At 37.0% G+C, this 27,737-nt stretch overlaps 4 protein-coding genes across 5 annotated transcripts; 1 reads left to right on the forward strand and 3 right to left on the reverse strand.

Moving 5' to 3' along the window:
- Positions 1-2,792, reverse strand: LOC128307460 (homeobox protein Hox-D12-like). The gene is made up of 3 exons (XM_053045316.1): positions 1,904-2,792; positions 223-392; positions 1-153 (listed from the first exon to the last, which is right to left on the reverse strand). The coding sequence occupies exons 1-3, from the start codon at positions 2,790-2,792 to the stop codon at positions 1-3; spliced, it is 1,212 nt and encodes a 403-aa protein (XP_052901276.1).
- A 9,467-nt stretch (positions 2,793-12,259) lies between these two features.
- On the reverse strand, positions 12,260-15,303 carry LOC128306880 (probable ATP-dependent RNA helicase CG8611). The gene is made up of 5 exons (XM_053044517.1): positions 15,168-15,303; positions 13,391-15,099; positions 13,154-13,320; positions 12,581-12,815; positions 12,260-12,477 (listed from the first exon to the last, which is right to left on the reverse strand). Exons 1-5 carry the CDS (start codon positions 15,207-15,209, stop codon positions 12,318-12,320), a joined length of 2,313 nt encoding a protein of 770 aa, XP_052900477.1. The 5' UTR covers positions 15,210-15,303; the 3' UTR covers positions 12,260-12,317.
- Positions 15,304-15,778: 475 nt separating this feature from the next.
- On the forward strand, positions 15,779-17,331 carry LOC128307338 (uncharacterized Golgi apparatus membrane protein-like protein CG5021). Of its 2 annotated transcripts, none has more exons than XM_053045119.1 (4): positions 15,779-15,976; positions 16,058-16,134; positions 16,194-16,557; positions 16,921-17,331. In XM_053045119.1, the coding sequence occupies exons 1-4, from the start codon at positions 15,965-15,967 to the stop codon at positions 17,140-17,142; spliced, it is 675 nt and encodes a 224-aa protein (XP_052901079.1). In that variant the 5' UTR covers positions 15,779-15,964; the 3' UTR covers positions 17,143-17,331. The 2 variants fall into 2 exon arrangements, with proteins under 2 accessions (XP_052901079.1, XP_052901080.1); XM_053045120.1 differs by having other exon boundaries at positions 16,197-16,557.
- Positions 17,332-21,683: 4,352 nt separating this feature from the next.
- On the reverse strand, positions 21,684-25,122 carry LOC128307336 (glutamate receptor ionotropic, NMDA 2B). The gene is made up of 4 exons (XM_053045117.1): positions 24,998-25,122; positions 24,540-24,772; positions 24,356-24,475; positions 21,684-24,122 (listed from the first exon to the last, which is right to left on the reverse strand). The coding sequence occupies exons 1-4, from the start codon at positions 25,023-25,025 to the stop codon at positions 21,684-21,686; spliced, it is 2,820 nt and encodes a 939-aa protein (XP_052901077.1). The 5' UTR covers positions 25,026-25,122.
- Positions 25,123-27,737: the final 2,615 nt, after the last annotated feature.

Here is a 27,737-nt window from a genome sequence, read left to right on the forward strand (position 1 = left end):
TTAAGATGAACACATGCGTTTCATTTTCATTCTTCGATTCTGAAACCAAACTTTCACTTGTCTTTCACTTAACATAAGGGCAACGGCGATTTCATAACGACGCAGACGGGTCAGATAATGTGAATGCGTGTATTCACATTCTAACGCTTTTATCTACAAAAATAAAAAAAAAGAATAATTATTGTATATTTTGTACCCTCACTTCCGTACGTTATTAATTACTTGAGCCTTGGTGAACGCAGTGCGAGCTTTACGATTGGTAATTGTTCCTATTCCCGATAGCTTTAATTTTTGCGATTGGTCTGAAGAATCTTCCATATCAAACGAATGATCAACCTTTGGTGTTATGCTTTGATTAATATCGTTGTTGTTTGCTTCCTTTGCACCATCGCCTAATTGAAAAAAAGTAAATTAAATTTGTTTTATAAATTGTTATAGAAATAGCATTGTTGTAAAGTAACAATAATAATAACAATTTTAAAATAGTAGTTAAGAGTATATTGAAAAATAAATGTTGGCATTTTCCTAAATGCTGTGTTGTACTGTTGTTAATTATTGTTATTGAGCAATATTCTAGCAAATTATTTTTATGACATTATTAACGATCAGTAGTATGTTGAATATCGTTTGTCAACTATCATTACCATGTAATGAAAAATTTGATCGTAGTACTTCTTTTCTTTAACATGTTTGATTTGGCCCTCTATCTTCTTCATCGGCACAACAACCTCAGGGCCTGCCATAACTGGGCTTCTTTGGCTTTGTTTACCCGTAGCTGGATAAGCAACCCAGCGTACGGAGGATTGGTCCGTATTGGATTTTGGACCGGTTCAGTCGTGTGAAGAACAGTGCCACTACCAATACAACACCCTTTGGCCCTATATACCCATTAGTTATTGTTCCTCGGACAACTTTTGTTTTGCGACTACTCCTAATCACCTCATTGTTCCAGCAGATTGATACTAAAGAAACAATAAAAAGGGAAAATACTAATATCGCCCCAAATATTACTGCTAGACGCAATTTAGTTTTTTTTAACAGCAATACGATGAATAATCTGATTTTTAATATTAATTTTCATTCCCTTACATGTCAGATTTTTTTTATTATTTTATGTTTATTTTTTTCAAATGATCTATATTTCATTAAAGCCATTTACATAGCACATTTAACTAATTTAACTTCCTTTATTTCCAGTATGACATGGCTCCAGTATGTCATGGATCTTTTATAGGCGGTTTGTATATGCACATTTTGAAAAGCTATCTTTGCAGAGTTATGGGACAAATATCCAAACGATGTCATTAAAAAATATTTTCTCCTAAATTAAAGTGTTCAGTCAAATCACCAGAATGTACCAGAATTAAAACACGTTAATGTAAGACAAATCTATGCATAGTTTTGGGTTTCTAGAAAAATTGTATCTAATACAAATGAGATTTAAAACGTAGGAAATATTTGTACAGTTAACAGGTCACAGGACGGAATCGGAATCACTTCTTATTTGTAGCGCTTTCCTCTACGCAGTAAAAATCATCAAACTACGGGTGAGCAAAATCAACGAATGCAGATCAAAATCTGTTAATCTCCGTAGTGTCATAAAAGAAGAAAACTAACTATCTGTTGGTTCAACAATGAACTATTTTCCCACATTACTGGAAACCCCTATTTCGATACAATTATTTTCATTTCAAGGGCCAATTTGAAAAGTTGCCATAGTTGCGGACAACATAGATTGATGGGATGCAAAAGAAGATGGTGATAAAGAACTGTTAGTCGTTGTACAATAAAAATTTTCTTTATCGTTAAGTATAAATCACAGGCTCTAACTTTATGTAGGACCATGGTATTTGTAGATCCGAGATCTTTGGTACTAACATAAACTCGTCAATTCAAATCTTACCCTCATCACCCGTAGTGGTGAACAGCAGCTGTCGTAATAATGGAGCACCATTGGACCATGGCTGAATGCATTTAGCATCCTGTTTTTGCTGCGAATTGGATTTTTGGTAGGATTGAGAATTCATCACTTCCGCCGTTGGTTCAAGTTCATTGTACAGAAACGGTAGTACATCATCGAAAAAGTTATCCGGAGAACAATTTCTATCGCCTTTCAGTTTCTGTCTCGCAGCTTCACTGTAGCTAGAGTTGGTCAGATAACCCACAGCGTTTCCAAATTCGTCTTGATGACGTGGTAACGTATGATCATCTGAACAAGGAGCAGAATTCAAATCCGAGAGGTCTGAGAGTGTTTGACGACCTGCTACACTGACGCAGTTGAAAAGGGTACCATTATCATCAACGGGTTTGGTGGTGTGTGCAGAGAATTCGGATCGATGTTCAGACACTATTTCATCTTCGTAAGCCGAAATGTTTACAGAAGAGCGGTCGTTGTGCTGTTCATTCAACGTTGTCTGAGAGTACTCAACGTAAGGATGTGTAGACATATGCTCGCCCAATGGCACCATTGAATTCACTGACAACGGTGTGGTTGACTGAGGGCTCGTCAAATGTTGATTTGGATAAAGATTATATGTTTGTTGCTGTGGATATTCTTGACTGTAGATCCCAGTTTGCGCTTCGTTTGCTAACTGGGGTGAGCTGCTACGATGACGAATAGTACTATTGTCACTGTTAAATTCCTGATTCGGATCCTGTATGAGTTGACACGGTATGTTAGAAAACGTTGGTGAGGGTGAAAGTGTGTATCTATTGTGGGTTATTAACGATCGGTCCTGGTTCAAACACTCCGTTGCACAACACGTCTTTGTAATCGAACACTGTCCGTGCATACCACATTTATACATTTTGATTCGGAATTATATTCCACTATTCCACAACCACACTCTCCATTACAAATCACTTTAATCGCTTTGAGTTTTATTTCGGATCTCAAATGTCTCTTGGTTTGATTTTGTTTGTTATTTTTAATCGATTATCTTTTGATGCGTAACAGTAACTATAAATGATGCACTTTTTTAACTTTTTACACACTTAATTAAAGACAATGTGCTGTAAATTTTATGTTTTTACACTTAACCGTGTACAGGAAAGTACAGGAGCATTACTCGCTACGAAATACCAGAATAGACTGGTGATCGTTTCAAGATACATCGTTCAGCACAGCGATGTTGGCGCATGCAGCGCAGCCGAATCAACTCCGCCTACACTGATCTGCTAACCAATCAGCGTCACGCCTGTAGGAGTTATGCTACACATCACAAAGAGTTTTTCTTTCCTCCGCACTCATAACCGTTTTCACATATAGGCCGAAATGGATTTGAAGTTTCAAATATCCGGCGGGAATGTCACATGTTCAATCCTTGCATCTTGGAAATATCCAAAACACCAACAATACAATTAGTGTCATGTTAAGCAACTGCATATTATAACATCAGTATGCTTTAATGATCATTTCTTGTTCTTGTTTCAGCTTATTCAAGATTGAGATTGAGAGATACCATGTTTATATCTGACGTTGCCGACACAAACAATAACGGAAATTGTTAAATTTTAAACGATTCGAGCAAGTCCCACGTCTAGCTACATAAAAAAATTGCCACCATAAGTTTAGAATGTCTTCTTCGCTATACCATTTTTTGCTGCTCATATGTTAGGTTGTTTGTTAATCAATGTATTATTTTAGCAGAATTGGACAAAGGGAGAAAAAAATATCTGAAGGTGTAATTAATTTGTTAGTGTGCTACTGTAGCAGTGTTGCTCTGTAAATTTGTTAAATTTCGCAGAAGATTTAGCTGGCAATAGGTTTAAGAAATGACACAATTTGAAAATTTTCAATACTTAAGACTATATAAAGTGCTCCTAATCCTTAAACACCTGTTTGATATATAAATAAAAAATGGATTTAAAGAAGTAAGAATGTCGAAATTTATTTATCAGAGAGCTCAGCATTCGACTGACCTAAACTAATTTTAATATTGTAAGTAAGACAGGAAATAACTGCTACTATTGTTGACTGATCGTTGATCAAACATGAAAGCAATACCTATTACGATATACTGGAGGGTCATGTCACATTCATAAAATAAGACTTAATTCACTGTTTAAATAATCTACAGCGAATGTAGACTTGCCAGTATTCGAACAGTTGTCTACGTTGGCTTGGCAGTTTTGATTTCGGTTTAAGCTGATGATAGGCTACAAATATGACAAACGATCAATCGATTGCAGAGCGTTGTGATTTGAGGATAGTGTTACAAATCAACAGCGTTCGTTGAGCAGACGTTATTGACACTTTCCTGTTTGTTTTTAACTATTTATGACGAGAGATCATCTTCGGGACGCTTGCCTGCTACATCCACGGCATTGTCTGACTTGTATTTTTTACTTAACGAATTGCTTTTCTATTGCTCCTATGCAGGATTTCACTTGTACCGTTTGATCTAAGAATATCTTATTTATGAATACATAATCTCATATGAAACCCATCAACTGCTCAAATAAAACTTCTCATTGCGAAGCTGGCTGGTCTCACAACGAAAACGAAATTTCCCATATGCCCGTTTGTCGATGCAATGTAATCTCGAACTAAGAACCGCCGTCAACATGTCTAGGAACTCCAAACCCGCTTGATCAACAAACCCCAAAGAAAACACCATGCCTCTTCAGTCGCAGCTCACAGCGTTACAACATCTGGTGCATTTAATTGCAGGCCCTACCATTCTGTAGAGCTTTGCGGAAATTAATCTGCAGCACTGTGTAAATGGTGCATAGAATAGCCGATCACTTTTCGCAAACATCAATCAGTTCGAGATACATTTGCAAACGCATTGCCGCCGATAAATAATGCGGGATCGTACAAGATACATCAAACAAACCTGATACGCCATGATAGATAGGAACAGCTCGTTACACTTCGGCATGAACGCTTTAGCTCCCATCATACTCGCAATACATCGTGAAGGGTACGAAGCAAATGGAGTTGACACGGACAGGGCCGTATTTTTCATGTACTGACATACATATCGTACATTGGAGCTAGCTCTACTATGAATTTGTAGATTTTGCATCGTTTTTGTACTCTACCTTTGCTATTCCAGCGGAAACTACTGGATGCTTTGCATAAGTACAAGTGTCCATGCGGACTGACGAAACAGCAATGCCATATAGCCATGAGCACATGAAACATTTTGATTTTTTATGGCCCCAATATGACCCACGGTTCCCATCGAAGATCGACAAATAAATTTGCAGCATACGAAACAAGATTGGATTTGTAAAGAGTATTAGATTTTTGTTGAAAAGAACATACCAATCATATCTTTGATGTTCCGTAGATATTTGATCGGGTGTAAGAAGCAACGACTTTGTGCGATTGTAATACCACATGGTATCCTCTTAAAACTTCACATAATCCATGCCTGTTGACGAAGCGTATAAAGGAAGGACAAGATAACGGGCTTTTTGTCCCTGTTGTATTTACACTCTCACACCGCCATCCTAGCAATTCCGGTTAGACTGAAATTTATGGCTCTTAGACGAAAACAAACATAGTGCCAGTGCGCACGCAACTGTTCCAAAGCGGAATGGAGAAAGTAAGAAGTGTTGGCCTAAGCAGACCTTTTGGTGTAACTGGATGATCATTGAAAAGCAATACAAAACAACCACACCGCCAATACAAACAACAAGTGCTCAGCTTCCTGCATTGCTTCATAAATCAAGGACCGCTCAATACTGCTCTTTTCGAGGCGTCGTGCAATGCGACAAGGGATATGTGCTTTGAGGCTTTGACAGGTGAAGGATGCAGGATATCCGTAAAACGGACTTTTCGAATGAAAAGTGTGACCAATGCGACAATTAGTGTTTTGTACAACAAGACAGGTGCATTTTAGGGAACTGTAAAACATTAGTCGACTTTTTGGTGTACAAATTGCCCTTATGGGTTAAGGTAATGCTTTTCAAATGCTGTTTCGTGATTTAGCAAAATTCTATATAAGTGTCAAAAATTCTATCTTACTCTTCGGTAACCCGCTCATAGTTGAACACGTTGTGCTGGTATGGCCGATTCAACAATCTGTTTTCATGAATCCAAGGTATCTCTCCTCTACCCCCGGCTCCATCTAATCTCTGCCAGGTTAAACTTCACTTGGTCCAATGAATCAGCTCGCTGTGCTTCTCTATACCTAACGCCAAACGAGTCGTTGATCTGGTATCCTTATCAGGTGCTCCAACCATCCAAGGTATCCTTCCATCCTTGGTCACAGTCAGGATGTCATACCACAGCTCAGCAAGCTTGTGGTATATTCTCCCTCTCCACACGCAACGCGCATTGATACCACGTCCAAGACTCATGGATATAGAAGACTAAAGGAAGTATAACGGTAAAAATTGATAGCAGATTTTTGTTTGCAAATTTCAAAAGTATTGATTTTCAAGAAATGTAAAGTGCCAGTGCCTTTATAGTAATTATTGTACATAACACAGAGACCAAGTCATGGACCAATTTTATTAAATAATTTCGTTACATTCATACATTTTCAAAACTATGCACAGATTTCAAACTTACAATCCAACCTATTTGCGGTCCAAAGATCTACCCTGAACATCACACATGTTCATTTCTAGTGACAAACAAGTTTTTTTTAAGTGTGAATGAGCCCAGAAGATTCAAAACGCATTCATCTGCAATTCTCATTACCAATTAATTAATAAATAGATGTTTCATCTGCGCTGGGAACAGTTTTGGTTGTTCCAGCGTAGGAAACGGAAACACCAAATACAAACCGTAATGGTGAGACCAATGTTTATGGTGCATCTTTCTTCTCAAGCTGAAAGTATTACAATAATCATTAGCTTCAAATTGTTTGTAACTGGGTTCGTTCACGCGGGTTCGTGTCCCACTAAAGTCAATTTAATTTTTCATTCCTGATATAATCTCATTACAATGGGCTGCATGTGGTTCTAGCTACATTTATGGAAATGAATCTAAATAAGATACTTGTTTCTTTGTTGATGCCAGTAATTTTAAATTGCTTGTTCAAATATGGTTTTTCAAAAGATGTAATTTGCGTGTTTTTGTGCGATATAAACAATGTTTTTGCGATATAGGTTGTTTACAAAAGGTTGGGTAATGGTTTTCAGTATTTCAGTCGTAATTGAACATTAACTTACGAAACACTTCTATTTTAATTTTACTTTACTCTTTTTTGTTAATTTTACTTACAGAACAAATAAGATATACAGCCTGGCAGATATTCCGATAGAGAAAAAACCTTACAAAACGTTATCAAATTATACGGTTTTTGAGAATGTCTTTTTAGTATATAAGTAAACTCTAACTGCGATGATGCGTATACATTTCAGTAAAAGTATTAACAATGGAAAAAGGGCGTAGAAAATTCTGAGAATTAATTTTGCGATGAAATAATTTGGCGCAATCAGCCAATGGCAAGCATGGCTCATGGCATGGCTCACCAGACTAATAATTAAGACTCAGCCATACAATATGCTGCTCTAGCTAGGGAAATATGGCCCAGAATAGAATCGGTCTCACGACCAAGTATTATGTGAGATCTAAGCAGTGTTGGCAAACAAAATACAGTTGAAACTGACATGAGGCGTGTAATACAGTGAAAAGAAATGCAAAATATGTGCTGAATAAGTTTATAATCATACAATAAAATTAAATTAAATTATCTTAACCCATAAGAGCAATTTGTACACCAAAAAGTCGACTAATGTTTTACAGTTCCCTAAAATGCACCTGTCTTGTTGTACAAAACACTAATTGTCGCATTGGTCACACATTTCATTCGAAAAGTCCGTTTTACGGATATCCTGCATCCTTCACCTGTCAAAGCCTCAAAGCACATATCCCTTGTCGCATTGCACGACGCCTCGAAAAGAGCAGTATTGAGCGGTCCTTGATTTATGAAGCAATGCAGGAAGCTGAGCACTTGTTGTTTGTATTGGCGGTGTGGTTGTTTTGTATTGCTTTTCAATGATCATCCAGTTACACCAAAAGGTCTGCTTAGGCCAACACTTCTTACTTTCTCCATTCCGCTTTGGAACAGTTGCGTGCGCACTGGCACTATGTTTGTTTTCGTCTAAGAGCCATAAATTTCAGTCTAACCGGAATTGCTAGGATGGCGGTGTGAGAGTGTAAATACAACAGGGACAAAAAGCCCGTTATCTTGTCCTTCCTTTATACGCTTCGTCAACAGGCATGGATTATGTGAAGTTTTAAGAGGATACCATGTGGTATTACAATCGCACAAAGTCGTTGCTTCTTACACCCGATCAAATATCTACGGAACATCAAAGATATGATTGGTATGTTCTTTTCAACAAAAATCTAATACTCTTTACAAATCCAATCTTGTTTCGTATGCTGCAAATTTATTTGTCGATCTTCGATGGGAACCGTGGGTCATATTGGGGCCATAAAAAATCAAAATGTTTCATGTGCTCATGGCTATATGGCATTGCTGTTTCGTCAGTCCGCATGGACACTTGTACTTATGCAAAGCATCCAGTAGTTTCCGCTGGAATAGCAAAGGTAGAGTACAAAAACGATGCAAAATCTACAAATTCATAGTAGAGCTAGCTCCAATGTACGATATGTATGTCAGTACATGAAAAATACGGCCCTGTCCGTGTCAACTCCATTTGCTTCGTACCCTTCACGATGTATTGCGAGTATGATGGGAGCTAAAGCGTTCATGCCGAAGTGTAACGAGCTGTTCCTATCTATCATGGCGTATCAGGTTTGTTTGATGTATCTTGTACGATCCCGCATTATTTATCGGCGGCAATGCGTTTGCAAATGTATCTCGAACTGATTGATGTTTGCGAAAAGTGATCGGCTATTCTATGCACCATTTACACAGTGCTGCAGATTAATTTCCGCAAAGCTCTACAGAATGGTAGGGCCTGCAATTAAATGCACCAGATGTTGTAACGCTGTGAGCTGCGACTGAAGAGGCATGGTGTTTTCTTTGGGGTTTGTTGATCAAGCGGGTTTGGAGTTCCTAGACATGTTGACGGCGGTTCTTAGTTCGAGATTACATTGCATCGACAAACGGGCATATGGGAAATTTCGTTTTCGTTGTGAGACCAGCCAGCTTCGCAATGAGAAGTTTTATTTGAGCAGTTGATGGGTTTCATATGAGATTATGTATTCATAAATAAGATATTCTTAGATCAAACGGTACAAGTGAAATCCTGCATAGGAGCAATAGAAAAGCAATTCGTTAAGTAAAAAATACAAGTCAGACAATGCCGTGGATGTAGCAGGCAAGCGTCCCGAAGATGATCTCTCGTCATAAATAGTTAAAAACAAACAGGAAAGTGTCAATAACGTCTGCTCAACGAACGCTGTTGATTTGTAACACTGTCATACAAAGGAAAGAAAGGAAATGTTTTCAAAGCAATGTGAACTGTACCCTAGTTAAAGTCACTAATAATTATAATCAACATAACGTGTTCATTCTTCGTATATTTTACTGTTCACTATTTCATCATCGACAATACTACGGAAAGCCGACGTTAAAGTAAAAATACGTAAAAAGTGTTGAAAATATGTAGGCATTCAAACTTAAAGTAGGTACTTCAGTAAGTACTTCATAGGTAGTTCCGTATGATAGCCGTGAAAAATTCCTAATTGCAAATGCCACCATCAGCGGATGTGCCCACAGATATATAGACCATATTAATTATCAAGAAATGTCACATCCATATCCATATTATTTATTAATTTAAGTTTTAATTAAACCCATATTATTATTATCTGGCATATTAAGTGTGTTTTTGTAAGGCCCCCTAAATTGATCGGCCTTTATAACGTCATCTCGCAGGGTGGCATCGTGACTCTTGGTTTAAACAACTCTCTACAAAATTTCCCTCAAATATGTTGATTTTTTGGTGCATCGTTGGAACTATCAAAACACAAAAAAGACTTAAAACATAAGATCAAAACATGCTTTTTGGTAGCAAGTCTTGCAGCTACTAGCTAATCGGCCCGGTTAAAGGGATATGCAACAGAATTCCGTTGTGTACGCAAACTCAAAGATGTTTAAAAATAGGTTTTCTTCCCGATTGGTGGACGTTGTTAATTTTATTTCATTTAGTTTAAAAATTTGTCAAATTTCACATCGTCCGAGATACCTTGGCTTGCATGTAACCTTGGCTCTCATTAAAAAATCTATTCGGCAAAGCATATTCCAAGTCACATAGAGCTATTCTTGTTATTTTAGGTTTTTACAGACATTGAGCCTTAGCGGCTTCGTCTCTTAGTCTGAGATAGACATTTGTCTGATCTGGACATCTTGCATCGTGTTTTAGATATTTGGTCGTTGCAATTCATAAGTCCCGAACCTTGGTCAGTTGATCACGAATGAAATGTATCGAAAAAATATAAGACAAGTCCTGTTTGCGTTCACCTCCCACCTGGACTGTGATGCTCATATGCGACTTATCATTTTAACATGACTACTTCAAATTACACTTAAGCAGTTCTTAAGAATCTTGCTTAAGATTATAACCCTATCTCTTATCCTGCTATTCGTACGCACTGCACATTATTTCATCGAAAGTCGACGACTTTCACAATTGGAAAACTGCAACTGATTGCATATGTCTAAGGTCAAGTAGGTATTCCCATTCAGGTACCACCGGTACCTGAATGAGTTTTCATGAGTTTTTCTGACTTCTTCTACCGATTCAGTATATATGAGTCATACCTTTCCATTAACAGGCACATACATGTTTAGATTTCAACGGTGCCATTTTATCAGATGTGCCTGGTAATATATTTGGTAGCGGCACCAGTCTTCATTCGACAGGACCGGTATAAATTTACATCCGAACCAATCCCTCGTTCTCAGGAACACTATCCAGGTTACAGATAAGTACAGTTAAAAAAGCCCAGAATTAACCGGCCAAGATCTCTGGATATTCCGCTCAGCATGTGTAATGGATTATTGAAGCACAGACGATCTGTTAAAAAAATATTTACCCTACAAAAATCTTCTCGTCTCGTAAAAATTCCATACATTGACGGCAACAATTCTGCAATCGCAAACCTGAAATATCCGGTGAAGTACAATGATCAAGATGATGATGGAAGCCAGTTCTCTTGGCTGATGTGATTTGAACTGACGATTATTGCCTATGATTTTACCGAAGTTTTCATTCTAAAGAAGTTTCCTATTTGAATTTGATGGCGTTTTAGCCATTGGGACTAGACTCTGTAAAACTCTGCGTTTATAGAATCTTGGTTACCTGGTTTATAAAATTTTCTCTATTTAAACAGAATAGTAAACAACATAGCACAACAACAACAGCAACTGCTTCTTAAACACTCTCAATTTTGTAAGTAAAAAACATTAAAAATTGCAGCGAATCAAGCAGTACTTAATACCTTTATAAGTTGTTGTAAAACATGGTATTATTTTCTATGGTGCTATCTTCGTGGATTCAATGACCATTTCTGGTCTTCCTTGATATGTATTAATCAGGATAGCGAGTCCTGCGCTCACTTGGCACTTGAAGGCGGCCCAGTGGCTTGATGGTAGCGATGCGAAACCGGTCACAATCTGTATCACCGACCAAAATTAAAATCTTTTTGAAAATCTTGTAAAGGATCCGACTGAAAATGCTGGAAAACGCGTGAATACCCAAGGGCAACACTTAAAAAAATTCTCAAATTGCACGTTCATTTGGTTTAAAAAATAAAAAAAAAATAAATATAAATAAATTGTTGGCTCATAGAGGGGGATCATAGACGGCGTTGAAAGAAAGGAGTTTAAAGAAGAGCTGTGAAATCAAAAATGCTCCACGCACAAAAAAGATCCATGGATGTGGGAAATAATGTTACCATGGAAACGTTATGCGGCGCCTCTAACTAAAATTTGTATAGCGATAACTGAGACCTCCGCAGCTGCTCAGTCTGCTAATAGGAAGACGCGCTTTTGATTCTGTTGTCAAGGTTTCCCAACAAGCTTGAATAGTTCCACTGCATGAAGGTAACCAATGGAAGATAAGGGACACCGATTACTACGCTACAGCTACAACCATAAGACACGATATATACGCAATCGTACTTCGGGGCACTTATCACTGACTGCTGAATGGAAAACCCGTAGACACGCTTCCAAAAGGAATATGTTTGTATACCCATATCGTTTATACATAAAAAATATTGAACAAATCACGCTTAATTTCAATTTTAAAAAAAACAGCAAAACATCTGTATTGTGGCTTAAATAAATTGAATCAAGATGGATCATCTATTCAAAATGATTTTATTGTAATTTACTCAATGTATACAATTTAATGTGGCAATAATTTTATCTTTTCTATATTTTTTTCATTTTTTTGCGAGAAGGACTAATACCACTATCAAACTCAGAAATGTTAAGAACTCGCGATCGTTTCGAAAAATCTATCATAGTTTTGGTATTCGTCTGTCCTGAATTCTTTCGCCAATGTTTTAAGGACCGTGAATTATCATTTTTCCTGCAAAAATAAAAGAAAATATTTTGTAAGCTAGTGAATGATATCGTTACATTGCATTAATGGATTTATTTACTTAATCCAAATAAACATATGTATTACGTACCTTGCCAATAAGCCGTTAGTTTTTAAGGTGTTAAGCCGGTTGGTGCGACGTTGCATTCCGTCTTTTCGGTCTCCAACTTCTTTTTTATCGCCATTATCGAATTGTAGCAAATGTTTTGGAGCATCACGTAGACCCAAACTCTTTGCATAGTGGCCAATGTGCACAGCTTTTATGTAAAAAATGTTCCTCAACTCTTTAGGAAAGTTTGAATAGTATCGTACCCACGAAAGGAAGGCTGTAGATAACAGATATAAAAGATATCATAACGTTAGTATTGATTTATTAATCGACACAACATCAAAGACATGATATAAAAGAATTGTTTGATTACATAAAGGTTTTTAACAAATGAAATGCAAAGTAATGAAGTACCCCGGTACATTTTATCCTTGCCATGCGAAATTAAAAAGTAATATGAATCATACCATTCAATATGTGTTCATTTGATTGTTTTACGAAGCCATAAGCCATGTTTTACGCAGCAAACTACGAAGCCATATTGAATTAATTTTCTAAAACTATTACATCTACAAAAAGTAGAATATATCAATTAAAAACATATATTAAACATACCTTTTTTTGCGCAGTCAAACAATTCATCTTCTCTATGGATTAACTGCTCGTAACGATGCTGGAGCTCGATTGCCGCATGATCTTTTAATTTGGAATTGAATTTTTTTTCTCTGTTCAGCAATTGACAAAAATGTCTTATTACCCCCTTAGCATCCTTTTCTTGAATTCTGATAAGTGAAAATTTTATAAATATTTATAATAATTTAAAATTAAATATTAATGACAAAAAAATCCTACCTTATTTGCTTATTTGCTAAATACATAACGAAATCCATTTCAGATGGTTCGATAAATAGGACCGCTCTACCAGATTCACCTGCTCGTGCTGTCCGGCCCACACGGTGTACATAGTCAGCCAGTATTTGTGGCGCATGATACTGCACAACTAAATCGACTGAAGGTATGTCGATACCACGAGCTGCCACATCCGTACAAATTAGAACGGCTGCGGTTGATTTCCGAAAGGATTGGAAAACTGAACTTCGTTCAATTTGTGTCATGCGACCGTGGAGTTTGTAAAATTTCAATCCAGGCAACAATACATTTTTATCGAAATCATCTTTGTTATCAGCAGTGATGCGCGTATCTTGTTCATCATCACTTAAGGCATTTTCATTATTAGTGCCAAACTTTTGCAAAGTGAGTACTTCCATCATTACATTGTAATGAAAATCAACCAGATCTTGAGTTGCCATGAAAATAAGTAATTTTGAAGGTTTTTTACGCTGCTCGGTTACAATTAATGCACTTAAGGTTGCCAGCCGCAATTTCGGAGGAGTTATTAGATACCGCTGCTTCACTGTTCCCGGGATGGAAACACATTCTTCAACGTTTAGAAGCTGATCGGTGCATTTCGAGATAGCACCAGTAGTGGAAGGACTCTCATTCAGCAAAACCTCACACGTTTCGATAAACTCTGGAACGTTTAGTGTTAAACCTGCTAACTCCTTTACCGACGTGGTTAATGTAGCAGATAACAGTACAGTTTGTATCTTATGTTGCTCGTTTTCACTGTTCCCTTCTTGACCATTATGGATCGCGTCGATTATTTCCTTTACATCTTTTTCGTATCCTAATTCAAGCAATCGATCAGCTTCATCTAGGATGAGCCACCGTATAGAATCGAGCTTAAGTGATTCTGTATTACGAATGTGGTCGCAGAAGCGCCCAGGTGTAGCAACAAGTATATTTAAACCAGCGCGAAGTCTTGCCTTCTCAGTTTTACGTTTCTCACCTCCGGTCAAGTAACCAGGAACGATCCAAGTAAACGGCTTCAATAGCTTTTGTAGTAACTCGTACGTTTGCACAGCAAGCTCACGCGTTGGAACAATTATTATAGCCCTTATACCGTCGGTGCGATTAATTTGTGGTCTCATCTCGTGTAAACTTTCAACCAAAGGCAAAGCATAAGCGAGAGTCTTACCAGAACCAGTTTGGGCGCGGATAAGTGCATCATTTCCATTAAGTAAAACAGGTATTGCTTTGGATTGAACCATAGTGAGCTGTTTAAAATTTAGCAGATCAGCAATATTTTTCTTAGAGTATGGGTGAATAGTTAGCTCTGCAAATGTCTGTTGGCTGAACAACTTTTCTTGTACCGGACGTATTTGCGGAAGTTGTATCTTGGCTGGAACGATTTTTGAGATCCCGGCGTTTTTATCTTCTCTAGGAACACAGTTGCGAGTCCCGTTGATTGTTAAAGGTTGTTTCTTTTTTTTGTTTACTGAATCATTGAGCGTTTTGTCGTTTGAAGCCTGACATGTTGATTGATTAGTGTCTCGTGGTGGTATTTTCTCAACCTTTTTACGAGTCGTGCTCTGAGTTTCATTTGAAGTATTTCGTTTTCGAGCAACAACAACTTTAGCAGGTTGTGTTTTAGTAAATTTTATAGAAACTTCTCCTTTTTTGGCACTTGCTCTGATCCCCTGTACTTGGCGGGATACAACCTAGAAATTCCAAGCATTGGTCAGTAATTGCTTTCACTAAAACTCCTTACACCAAAAATTATTGTCACCTGAGGGTCGTCGACGATAAAATTACTTAACATCAGATCCATCTTCTTCACTAAAGCAATTAAAAATGCCAAATTCTAAATCTATAATTTTTCAACACTTCTCGACACGCGGTTCACGAAGCAAAACTATACAAACCCAAACAAATAAATGACAGATTCTCCTAGCTGTACCCAATAAGCATAATTTTACATCAAACCCAAGATATGTACTTCCACGATGGCAAATTTCAACCCCTTTCACAAAAAGGCTACTTACAAAATAAAAATACAAAGCAAATACTTAGAGAATAAATTGGACAAAATCATAATGAAACGGGCTCATGGCTTGAATTTTGATGATACCTCATTTTAAGCACCGCATGTGAACTGCATGCGTTAAAATCACCTATGGCAGAGTTCTGAACTGGCCCTATACGACTAGCGACAAGTTCAAACGTATGGCATTGCATGGAGATGCACTAGAAAACCTCGTAAAACATATCTTTGCAAACATCAAACATATGTATGTCTTGGTTTTTTTTATTATGGATATAATATATTTATCTTTGTCATTTCTTCCACAGTTTGTGTTATAAACCGTGGCCAAACTGTCAAATGTTGTGTGCTGTCGGTGAAGCTTCCGCATTGGGTTTACACAAAAAGCTCTGTGTATTTACAATTGTAATACCGTGTAAATGTAATCAACGACATTGATTGGTTGAAAAAATACGAGACTGAAACAGTTTATTTCGCCACCTATCGTCGACATTGAGCAGCGTTAAAGTCATCGCTTAATAATAAATTGATCATTTCAATCAATGGCTGCTACGGTAAATCTTGTTTAATACTTTTTCAGTATTGTATTGACCATCTTTGATCGTTTGTTGACAATAAGCTAATGCTTTTTACAGGCTCCTTTGTTGGAATCAACTGTTCCATTCAATGAAGATGATATCAATTATAACGGAAGGATATTACATGGATTTGTGTAAGCAATAACAAATTTGATATGTTTATAGTTTATCTGATACGTTTTGCTCTTTCCAGCAGCCATCCCTATGTGACATTTTTACACATCGCATTCCGGGCGTCTGCAATAGTAACATATTTGTTCTGTGGTTGGTTTAGTGATAGTTTTGTAAAATGCTTTGTTCCCGTGGTTCTCTTATTGTCGACCGATTTCTGGACAGTAAAGAATATTACCGGTCGCCTACTAGTTGGACTACGTTGGTGGAACTACGTAGATGACAATGGAGTTTCGCACTGGATATTTGAGTCAAAAAATGCAACTCAATCGATGAAAATTAATAGCTTGGAGAAACGTGTGTTCTGGATTGCGCTCGTGGCATGTCCAGTCATATGGGCGTTTTTCTTTATTGTTGCTTTGTTTGGTCTCAAATTCAAGTGGTTGGTACGTATATTTCAACAGTAAATAGAAATACATTTTTCATGTTTTAATTTCATAGATAGACTCATTCTAGAGCACTTCGTTTGCGTAGCTTTCTCAGGGAAAAACATAAACGCACATTATAAAGATTCTACGAAATGTCACGTCAATTAAATGTGTTGACTGTTTTTATTTTCTCCTCAAAATGGATGCTTTCGTGAGGTTGTTGTGCATATAAAAAAAAATGTTTCAGACCCAGCCTTTTTTGCTTTGCATTAGTATTTCATAATATAATAGTTAAATAAGATAAGAATTAAATTTGAATAATGTTTAAACTAGATCAAATTAAAATAACTATTTCGTATTCCTTATGTATTTCCGTTATAGCTTTTGGTTATTATAGCGCTTGTGCTGAATGGAGCAAATCTTTACGGATATATTAAATGCAACTTTGGATCTACAGCTAACATTAGCAACAGTACAAAAGATTTCGTTAAAAGTCAAGTTTTGAAAAACGCAGTGAATTTCATGGCTTCTACAAACAAGAACGATGCTGCTGCCAACAACATAAATAAGCAAGCTAATTTCAAACCAACCAACACTGTATAAATAACAAGACACATTGTCTGTTCAATGTGAACTGCACTTTTAAATCCAACAGAATGGAATTGTTTTTTAGCGATACTACTGCAAATAACGATTGAGTACACATTCTTAGCTTGCAAACAATACGACTAGGTCACTGTTAACTAAATAAACTAAATAAAAATAAAATAAATACCGCAAATTTCCAAAATATTCCAATAAATGTGTTAAACTATAACGCAATCAGTAGCAACTTTCTAAAAAAAACTATGATTCACATCTACCTGAATGATGCGTATCCAACGATATGCACTGAAACAAGCATTTTTCAGCCATTCTATGCATTATTATTTGCTCAACTCAAGCTAAAAGCAGTCTATTCACTGGGAATTTCAGCATGATTGGTATTAAATTTTAAAGACTTAACAATAGCTAGACATCGTTTCAAAAAATAACAACCATTGGCATAACAGTTTTATTCCACATATCAACAATTATCATTACATGTAATAGGACTTAATCTAAATAAAATCCCAAACCATTGCGGTTTTTAACTCTACAAAAGATAACCATATATTGCTAACACTAACCCGCACAATTTTTGTGTCTTTAAATTTAAAACTATCAAACTTTCAAAGCATTGCTTTTTACTGCGAGATTGAAACAAATAAAGTAAAACAACTTAGCTCAATAATCATTTTTAAAAATGCTTGGTTGACGCTCAAATTCGGAAAATGCTGTTTCTGCGTACAGAGTTTTAATATAAAGACAATAGCTACACTATAACCGATCGCTGGAAACTCAATTCCATGATATAACTCCCTTGGTTTGGGAAAACTACATGTGTTTTATAATGTTAATATATAATTCATATAAGAAATTATGTATTGAGGAACAGACCGGATTATTCCGGATATTCGCATTTCTATTCCTAATTACAAACATTTATATATTCGCTTACGTTACTAATCCTTTTTAACGTTACGTTTGCTCTAAAAAATTAAGTCATTGTGATTAGCAATCAAAACTGTTGTTTAACAATAATTTTTACCGAACACTTAACACCATTGCCCGGTTTAAGTGCCTACAGAAATAATTGGGTGGTGCAGGTGGTAGCGGTACCGGTCCTTCACATATGACAAGGCCAGTACCAAATCTGATTTGAACGGTTCATATCTCTCGCTATCCTACAAACTATCCTGGAATTAATAGGACTAACTTGCAAGTCGAGGAAGCCAGAAAATTTAAGGCAACCTGTCCAAGACATCTTGAGGCTAAATAAGCAACGAAAAAGAAATCATTGGACACATTATGTCACCGGCACATCGTTTACCGTATGGTCTATGAACCTATTTTATCAATTGTATTAAATTAAGTCAGACTTTCAGGGTTTGCGATAATACTGTATGAGTTCCATTCTACAATAAGTATGGTTTGGGTTTTTTGTTAGTTTGAGCAGTCGAACTGTTTTGCACTACAAGTAAAATATTGATGAGCATCGCATGTACTTGTGCATCATAGCATGTACATCATAGCAAGAATTAAACTTATGAGAAATGTGACTTAGTTGCAATGAGCAAATCATGAGCAAATTCGTTTTTTAGACCGTTGATGACATCTTTCTGTTTTGTTTCTTTACTGATGGAGATTTGCAAAATTTGTTTTGATTTCATTTCGCATATTCGCTTCATCAGTTTCGGTTCCGTTTTTATGTTAAGTGTGAAGAAAGCAAATACTATCTGTTTTCAAGGCAGTTATGTAGATTTGTTATCATTCTTAACATATGTTGAAATATTTTCCAAGGTTTTGTTTAAGATATTACGTTATCGTAAGTTATAGTTCAGTTTTATATGTATACAATTTGTAGTTATTACATGTGCTTGATATTTTACGCCAATAGCATATTTATGAATAAGTTTTTTTTAATAGTGTTATTTTTACTGCTCGAGGTTAATTATTGGTTTTTTAATTCTTTTTTATGTATGCTTTTTCTTATAAATCACTTCATTTTAAAACAAATACTTAAAATTTGAAAATGAATTCCTTCGTTACATTTGTGTTAGTTTATGTGTTCAAAAATATGTTATGGTTTCACACTTATGTTTTCGCATTGAAACAAGCAAAATTTTACAAATTCACTCTATCTTACGTTACCACACTTCCGTTTATCTTTACCCACTTACTTTTGCTACAATTAGGCCATTGCTTATTATACTTCGTAATTCATTTAAGAATATAAATTTTCCACACTATTCGCTTACAACACTATTGTTTGAAATCTTTCATTGACCAGTTCCTTGGTTTGCTTTAAGTCGTTCTTTTGAATATTTTGTTTCGTTTTTTTTTTTAATTTTTTATGTCGTGGAATGTATGTCACGATTGTTTTCGATCATAATATTGTTTAACCGGAGTGATGGCATCAAGACGACAATTATTTGGCATAATGTTTATGCTGTTAACGAACGATACCAGTCCGGACACGCATGTTTGATTTTAAATGGGAAGTAATGAAAACATTCAATCATACTTAAAGTATGATAATGATACTTAAAGTAAAGGGAATGAAATATTAGCAACCAACTGTGGTTATTTAAACATGACATAATAACAACGTCTTTGATACGTATTTGTTTCAAACGTATTTCAACACATACATTATCTTTTATTTCTACATATTTTTAAGAAAAGAAGATCCTGGCATATCAAGCAATTAAAATAAAATGTCGAGGACACTCATTATCATCATGTAAATCATTATATGCAATATTTTCACTGTATATTTAATCCTTTTTCTCAGTTGTTATTTATATTGGAACCTTCTTGCTGTTCTACAACTTCAACAAAAAAGTGATACCTTTTTTGAAAAAATGTGATAGTTCGCGGTTGTATTGTTAATTGGCACGATTGTGTAAAGCTTACTCAATATTTATATGTAATATATGGATAATGCTCTTTCTTAATCTTAATGGAAGTTTAATCGAAAACAAACTAGTTCTGATTTTCATTTGTAACATGCAAATTAAGAAAATAAATAACACGTAATAAAAATGACGTATCGCACGATATGCTATATGCGCTGACATCCGTGTCTCGCTGATGTCTCTGGAACGCATTGACCAACTAACTCGAGAGTAGATAGTACTAAACTTATTATAAACTGTACATTACCGGTCGTAAACATCAATCATTCGACAATACGTCTCATCTGTTTAGCGCTTCATATTTCAACTTTTTTGCTCAACTTCTTCTTCAACTTCTTCTGCATATAGTACATAACCTTTTATAGTACATAACAATAAATAAAAAAATATTGATATGAATGTTCTAAATGAATGAAGCTAAAAAGAATAAAACAGGTTATCGTTAACTTTGCATATTTATACGTATGCTATTATTTTGTTTTGTTTCGCCATGTCATAAATTGCTCCGTGTAATAAAGAATGTGCAATTCTCACATGTTCTGTTCTGAAACATCTTTAGTTTTTAACTCTCTCGAGCAGGAGATAAAATTTTTCGGATTGCAAGTTTACGTGCCAAATCCAAGAATGATGGTGGCACCATCAGCTCTGCAAAAAAAAATTATGGCAGGAATTTTGTCCCTTTCATCGAATTAGGATCGTCAGACTCCTCTGTGAGCTGATCATGTCATTAGAGGGACAGTGGACGAACGTTAAGAACAACCACATAAACATAGGAGGTGTGGTAGAATCCATCAAAACATTAAATAATAGCGTTGATGTGTTCAATATGTAGTATATGTGCCAATAACCATGCAACAAAGCAGTTAATGAAAAATCATGTTTTAGGTTTTAAAATGCTTTCAAACATATATGTTGTTTTAAAGCACCACCAGTATTGTAAAGATGTAGGTTTAAAACCAAAAGTAATGAGTTGGCCAGAGGTGGTGGGGTTCAAATACTACACACCCCAGACGTCAGTTGCCACTGAACTCTGAGATGCATAGGAAGGCCTCTATTCTGAGAATTCGTCATAGCGCAATGGAGGCGAACGCCACACCGCGTTCCGCTACATTACCACTATTCACCTCAGCATGGTTCCACGTACTCCCTACTTGTTTCTCCATGATTTCTTTTTGTTTGCACAATTAAAAAGATCACTAAACGGGAACTAAGGAACACTGAGACTCGATTAAGGATATCCAATGGAATTTTATAATAGCCTTTCAGGATATTCCAACACTTTCACCCACCAGGACAGCTTCATGACTTAGAAGACTCGTCTCCTAAATGTATTGATTTGGGAGTTGTCTATTTTGAAGATTATTTAGGTTGTTTAGAATAATTTAGGTGTGTTTAGAAATAAGGGATTGTTTGAATTATATATCCTCGATTTAAACTTTGATGTATTATGTTTATATATGTATGCCCTGGTGAACTAACAATATAGAAATGGGAATGGTATAGACTGAAATAGCAGGTAAAATAAATAAATGCTAAATAAAATAGGTATAGCTGTTGTGTTTCGATATTTTAACTTTCAAACTTCAACAATCGTAATCCTCGATACATTTTAGTTTTAAAAGGATCTGTATAATTTTTGTTTTTTTACAGAACCGTTTCCATCTCAGCAATCTCCGTCTTATAGGACCAACGATAAAGATCTTGTGCACTTCCACCCAGGCTCAAATTGCCGAACAGATGCGATTGTTGACAGACATCAATAATTTGACCACGCGTGCTTGCCGATCCCGTGATGCCAATTATATCGCTGGTGGATCCCAGCTTAACTTGTGGAGGTTTTATTCCATGTGCTTGCATCGTCTTTTCAAGATGCTGGTTGCGCAACCGACTCATATCGAGCTCATGCTTTACCTTCCAAAGATGTGTATCGCAAATAGGGTCATTGCATCTATGACGACGTAGTATTTCCGTGGCTTCATACACAGCTCCACGAAACGTCAACGATTTCCCCATACTAAGGGATATAAGGGCACAACAACCCCCACGATCCTTCTTTGCCAATCGTTTACGGAAATATTTAAAATAAAGATGTTCTAGTAGAAGCAACAATGCAGCGAGCAATATACCAGCCATCAGTAACAAAAAGGCAGATAAAAACTGCTCTAATGCAAGCGGATCTGAAGATTTGTGCTCTTGTTTCCCTGGCCTACAAGTGCCAGTCATCCAGAAGCGACGAAGCCGTTCGAGATCACCGTTTGCTCGAAACTCTAAAAGTCTCTTGTTGAACATGCCTACATATTTGGAGTTACGACTAAAGGCCAAACCATAACCGGTCATGGCATACCATTGGCCAACAGTGAGTAATCTGCAATCTTCATCTTGCTGCACGAGGTAATCTAGAACAGTTCCATCATAAATAAATGCATCAAGATGGCCGCTGAGTACAGCCGTTACACCGTCTGCCACACTCGATCGGTTGTATTGTTTCATGTAGTAATGCATTTCCTTAAAATATTTCGATATTGTCGAGTCAGTGTGACTCCATGGAATAGTACCAAATTTAATTGTAGGTTTATGCGAAAACGGATGCGAGAGACGCGAGTCATCCAGCCCCGTGAATTCGTGGAACTCTTCTCGCGTTATCATGAACGCAGCCAAGTTTGCAGTATAGATAGCGAGAAACACAACAGCAAACATAGCCCATACATTGGTCATGAAACGTGAAGTGAAACCGCGCGGTGAATCCACATGTACCGCAGCCTGAAATAGCACGGCCCAAACTAACCAATACGTACGGAACAAAGAAAACCGGTACGGCGTTGATTGGCCGTTTTGTAAAACTGTTTTCATATCATATCCACTGGGTGACAACCATTCGAATAGGAATATCATGAAAGTAGCAGCCTGAATGGCAAAAATTCCCACTAACATCCATGAAGCAGTATCGAAAGGTTCGAGGAAAGCGGTGGGTGATATTATACCAGTTCGTTTCGCCACTACAATAGCAATTCCTGTTTCCATAAAAGGTTCACTAAAATCCACGACCGCCTCGCGTTCAGCATTTATCATTAGAGAAGTCAGTACCATATCCGTTTTACGATTGACTAACTCATGAATCAACCCATTCCATTTGCCGTTTTCCAACGTACCCCATTTGCCATCCTCCACACGTACTAACTCATAGGTGAATCCTAGCTCTTCTGCAAATTTCTCCAACAGATCTATACAAAAACCGCTACAACACTGGTAAAAAGATCCATTCTTGTGTGCCTGACCCATATCGATATCAGTCATCTCATGATCTGCAGCCACTCTGCATAGGACTCCCCGGTCCATCAGGCACTTACCACTAACAGGATCCGCTGGCGATAGATTGATGTACGGCGCTTCTTCCAAAAACGTTATTTTCAGATGAAACTTTTCTGGCACACCTTGCGGTGGTGTATGCGAATTTCCCGGCCATGCGATGTCACGAATATCGAGTTTTTGCTGTTGCCATGATTTCCAAACGCCGATTTCTTCCCATACTAGTCCTTTACTGTTGACACTCGGGCGTAAATTCATTATTTTCAACTCGGCAGACTTTAAGTCACCATCGGCGGTGAATTCGATGTTCGGCTTATTTGATTCACTTTCAAGCGAAACGTTACGCAGATATTTAAAAAATACTTCACCACTGTCCCACCGACCTCGGCCTTGATCTTCACAGGAAAGTTGATGAGTGTCCAATCGTCGCCCAGTATTTTTGACGTCATTCAAGTAATACTCCACGCCGTAAGCATACACACGAATAGCAGTCGCTATTTCATTTACCAGCGCTCCAGAAGAAGTGTCAAAGTGAACGCCTAACATACCCACGGGGAACTGTGGATGCGTTTGGGTATTTTCGATCACGCTTTGTGTGACTACCCATACATAGTTTTCACCAGTTATCTGTAACTCCTCTGCAGCATGTAGAATTTCTATTGCTTCGCTTTTAGTACAATAAAGCAACATAACGCGTGCCTCACTATTTACTAACTCCAGTAGATCGCTTGGTCGTGTGACGATGATCGAATTGAGAATTGTAAATTTAAAATGATCCTTTTGAAAGAGAACATTAAAACAACACATAATCAGCACAAGCTTTTTTAGCTATATTTTTATAATGCAAATTAGCTACTTAGCTGATACAAATTTCTAACTGAATTGAAAAATAACTTAAATAATAGAGCAACCTTTCTAGATAGATTTAAAGTAAAAGTTGTCTAAATTATTAAATAATTTAATATAGTTTGAAATTTAAATTTAAATTTAAAAATTAAAAAAGTGCTTACCATCGCAGCTACTTGCTCACGAACAGCTTGAACGAAATCATCATGACCAGCAATTTGTGACGTTACAACCGAAAATTGATGCCATTTGTATCGTTCTAATATACTTAGCATTGCAGCACTCTAGAAAAGAAAATCCAATTCATAAAACTGTTTACATAATAATTAATAAAAGTGATATGTTTACTTGATGCTCTATACTAGGAGCAAGTTGTAGCTGCAATGCTGACTGTGAAGCACGACGTTCAAGTCCAGAATTATCAGCATTCCATGAAATCACCGGGATGCCTAGATACCCAGCCAATTGCAAGAAATATTGTGCAGAAGCTGTGCTCCGTCCATACGACTCATAATTCATCATGTAAAGGATGGCAGTTACATTAGCATGAAGAAACTCTTTGCACAGAGTATTAAGAATAGCTATAACAAACAAAACGTATGATACGAACATTGGAAATTCTATTAACGAGGTGTATAATAATTAAATTGCAAGAGTACGAAATATTTTAAACGTTTTGAATATATCCTGGCAAAGATTTGAATTCTGGCTTTCTTGTAATTTGTGCAGTGAGAATTAGAATAAAATGTATACCTCTCTGTATAAAATGTATACCTCTAGAACAATTTTGATAGAATTGGTATTACCTGTTGGACTAGGAGTTAAGGACATCATATCGAAATGTATATTAGAAGTTTGAAATTCATGGTCCTTGAGAAAGGTCAGCTTCGAGCCGCGTCCCTTTTGCAGACCTTGTACGGCAGAATTTATTGATCGAAGATATTCTCTTCTTCCGAAGTTTGTATGAGGTACCAACAGCCCAATATTTAGTTGATGTTCGGCTGAGTTGCGTATTCCAGGACCATTCCCTGATAATCTACTTGACGTGCCAGCACTGACACCACTAGATGCACCACTATTAATGCTAATTCTGCCGTTGGTTCCGCTTCCACCAAGACCTGCGGAGCCTGCATTTGCGCTTCCTACCGATCCACTGTTTGTGCCGGCTGTATTGGTTTGTGAGTTTCCAACACTAATACCACTACCACTTCGCCCACTGTTTGCCTTGTAGCTCTTCGATGCCACCAAAGCAATATTGCAAAGGAATAGCATACATATTATGGCAATATAGCGGATAGTCAGTATGAACATGTTTGCAAGGTACTCCTGTGTAAAAAAGAAACATTTGAACAAAAAATTATTTTATATATTTACCATTTTATGTTTACATAAATACCACCCTAGCACAGAAATCTATGACAAACGCAATTATGTATAAACCGAATAAGAAAACAAAAGATGGATATTTCCTTAATTCGTGATTCTGACAATATTTGCGAACCCTTACAGTACTACAAAGACGCTCTGACAATTTTAAAGTGCATGGTATTAGCATTAGTATCTCCACCAACACAGTCCATGTCCATGAAGTTTGTGGAGTATATGCAATATCCATAGTATGTACAATGCTTCTCTGGAAATTATTTATTAAACTAACCATTGAAAACCATTAAAACATTCTGGAAAGCCTATTCTTCAGACCATAATATCATATTATGTTCTAAATAGGAACAGGGGAATTAGGATGTTCGGGGGCATTACGCGATGAAAATTGTACGAAACTGTAAAATTACTTTCTAGATCCATTAAAATAGATACTATCTTCATAAATACATTGTTAGGCACAATCACAAATAAACTTCCAAGCTCTGTAAGCCATCGCGCGTCCTTCTTTTTCTTTTTTTCCACATCCTTGCCAAGGATGCCTGTTAAAACAGGAACCACCACAGTCAGGGAACTGCCCGATTCGCCGAAGCGCCTACGGACTAACAACTCCTCAAGCCTCAGAACCTATGCCGGATGGCCCGTTAGGGCATTTACGTCAGCGAAAAAGTTGTTTTTCATTCATTGTAGAACGTGTTAATAATCACGACTAATCTTACCACGTAACCGGATGACCAGTCCATATGCTACGGGGGAACGGTCCGGATGGGATTTTATCTAAGTCCTGTGGTGTGAAGACTGATGCCTCTACCAATACACCACCGGACCGCGCCCCATCGCGCGTCCTTGTAGGTATCAGTTATGTTGTCTTTTAAGACAGCTTGGGGGTGCTTTGAATCGAGTGCTAGTGCCTTGCCATTAGTTCTCTTTTGAACAGTGAAAACGAAACTATGAAATAAATCAAAAAAGGGACATAAAGAGGATGTGGAACCATAAGGTAGGTAGTTGGTTGATCACGGAGAACGCGATGAGACTGGGCGCCTCCATTACACCATGATGAAAACTCAAAACAAGGGTCGCCCATAGTATTCTCCTCCTCTATGTTTGTTTCTTTGCTCGCCTATGGAGTGGATGCTTACGAAAGGATTTAGTAGGCAACCACGGGTTGGATATTAACGAGGCAAAATCCAAGATGATTTAGGAATCACCTGTGGCCTTCCTAACAAATCCTAAGGAGTCGCATTTGAGAGGAAGATGCTCAGAAAATTATGTGAATGGACAATGGAGGAGGCGCTACAATGACTAGCTCTATGATCTGAACAACGAACATACTCTCGTGCAACGGATTAGACTCGCCAAGCTCCGGTGAGTTGGTCATATCATGAGAATGACACCGGCGACCCAGTCCGTAAACACAGTTTAGATTGTTCACATGGACAGAGGCGGCGTGGAAGGCCCAAATTGAGTTGGAGTGATGGCGTTGAATCCGCCAGAATGGCCGGGATAATGGATTAGCTAACGACGGCGCTCGGCGTGAGCTCAAGGTAATACATTTTGAAATGGTTGATTAAACAGAAATGTCTTACTTTAGAATTACACTTGTTTTTCGTTCGTGTTTGGCTGCCCCTTAACAGTGCCACTTAACAGCTGCCCCACCACAAACTAAACCTCTGACTCAGTATTCATTCGGTTATTGTTTCCTTAAAGTTTAAAGCATTAACAGATATGCTGCTTTTTTATCGGATTACAAAAATTGGTAATGTTTGTTTTACATTGCCTAAATACTGCAGATAGGAATCATCTCGGCCACGTAATATCAGGAGTCATAAACTATGCACTTTCGCAAGCACTTCACTTTTTCTTCTATATTGTTTTTTTTTGTTTTTATTAAAAAGTGATTTGTTGTTGTTGGTATTGTTGTTCTTATAAATACAATATTTCTCTTAAACAAAAATATCTGAAGTTGTGCTTTGGATAACTAAAGGTATTTTAATGAATTCTTATGGAAAAAAATCATTGAGATAAGAGCAATTGCGCATACGTGCAAGGTTACGAGACGCATTTTAACTTATCACTAGGTACCGATGAATACCGATGTGGTTACCGCGCGTGTTTTTTACCACGTTTCCAAGAAACCCCTGTCAAAAATGTCTATTATTGTGT

Source organism: Anopheles moucheti, chromosome X (assembly GCF_943734755.1).
Source record: "Anopheles moucheti chromosome X, idAnoMoucSN_F20_07, whole genome shotgun sequence".
Lineage (NCBI taxonomy): Eukaryota > Metazoa > Arthropoda > Insecta > Diptera > Culicidae > Anopheles > Anopheles moucheti.

Excerpts from the sequence above, each read along its gene's own strand:
- LOC128307336 (XM_053045117.1), bottom strand. The coding sequence starts at position 25,025 with ATGATGTCCTTAACTCCTAGTCCAACAG. Across the intron at positions 24,476-24,539 it reads CTCCTAGTATAGAGCATCAA|AGTGCTGCAATGCTAAGTAT; the intron begins GTAAACATATCA and ends TTTCTTTTCTAG. Across the intron at positions 24,123-24,355 it reads GTGAGCAAGTAGCTGCGATG|GATCATTTTAAATTTACAAT; the intron begins GTAAGCACTTTT and ends CTCTTTCAAAAG.
- LOC128307460 (XM_053045316.1), bottom strand. The coding sequence starts at position 2,792 with ATGCACGGACAGTGTTCGATTACAAAGACGTGTTGTGCAACGGAGTGT. Across the intron at positions 393-1,903 it reads CACCACTACGGGTGATGAGG|GCGATGGTGCAAAGGAAGCA; the intron begins GTAAGATTTGAA and ends TTTTTCAATTAG. Across the intron at positions 154-222 it reads CTGCGTTCACCAAGGCTCAA|ATAAAAGCGTTAGAATGTGA; the intron begins GTAATTAATAAC and ends TTATTTTTGTAG.
- LOC128306880 (XM_053044517.1), bottom strand. The coding sequence starts at position 15,209 with ATGGATCTGATGTTAAGTAATTTTATCGTCGACGACCCTCAG. Across the intron at positions 15,100-15,167 it reads TTATCGTCGACGACCCTCAG|GTTGTATCCCGCCAAGTACA; the intron begins GTGACAATAATT and ends TGGAATTTCTAG. Across the intron at positions 12,816-13,153 it reads GTTTGACTGCGCAAAAAAAG|CCTTCCTTTCGTGGGTACGA; the intron begins GTATGTTTAATA and ends TGTTATCTACAG.
- LOC128307338 (XM_053045119.1), top strand. Across the intron at positions 16,135-16,193 it reads AGGATATTACATGGATTTGT|CAGCCATCCCTATGTGACAT; the intron begins GTAAGCAATAAC and ends TGCTCTTTCCAG. Across the intron at positions 16,558-16,920 it reads GTCTCAAATTCAAGTGGTTG|CTTTTGGTTATTATAGCGCT; the intron begins GTACGTATATTT and ends TTTCCGTTATAG.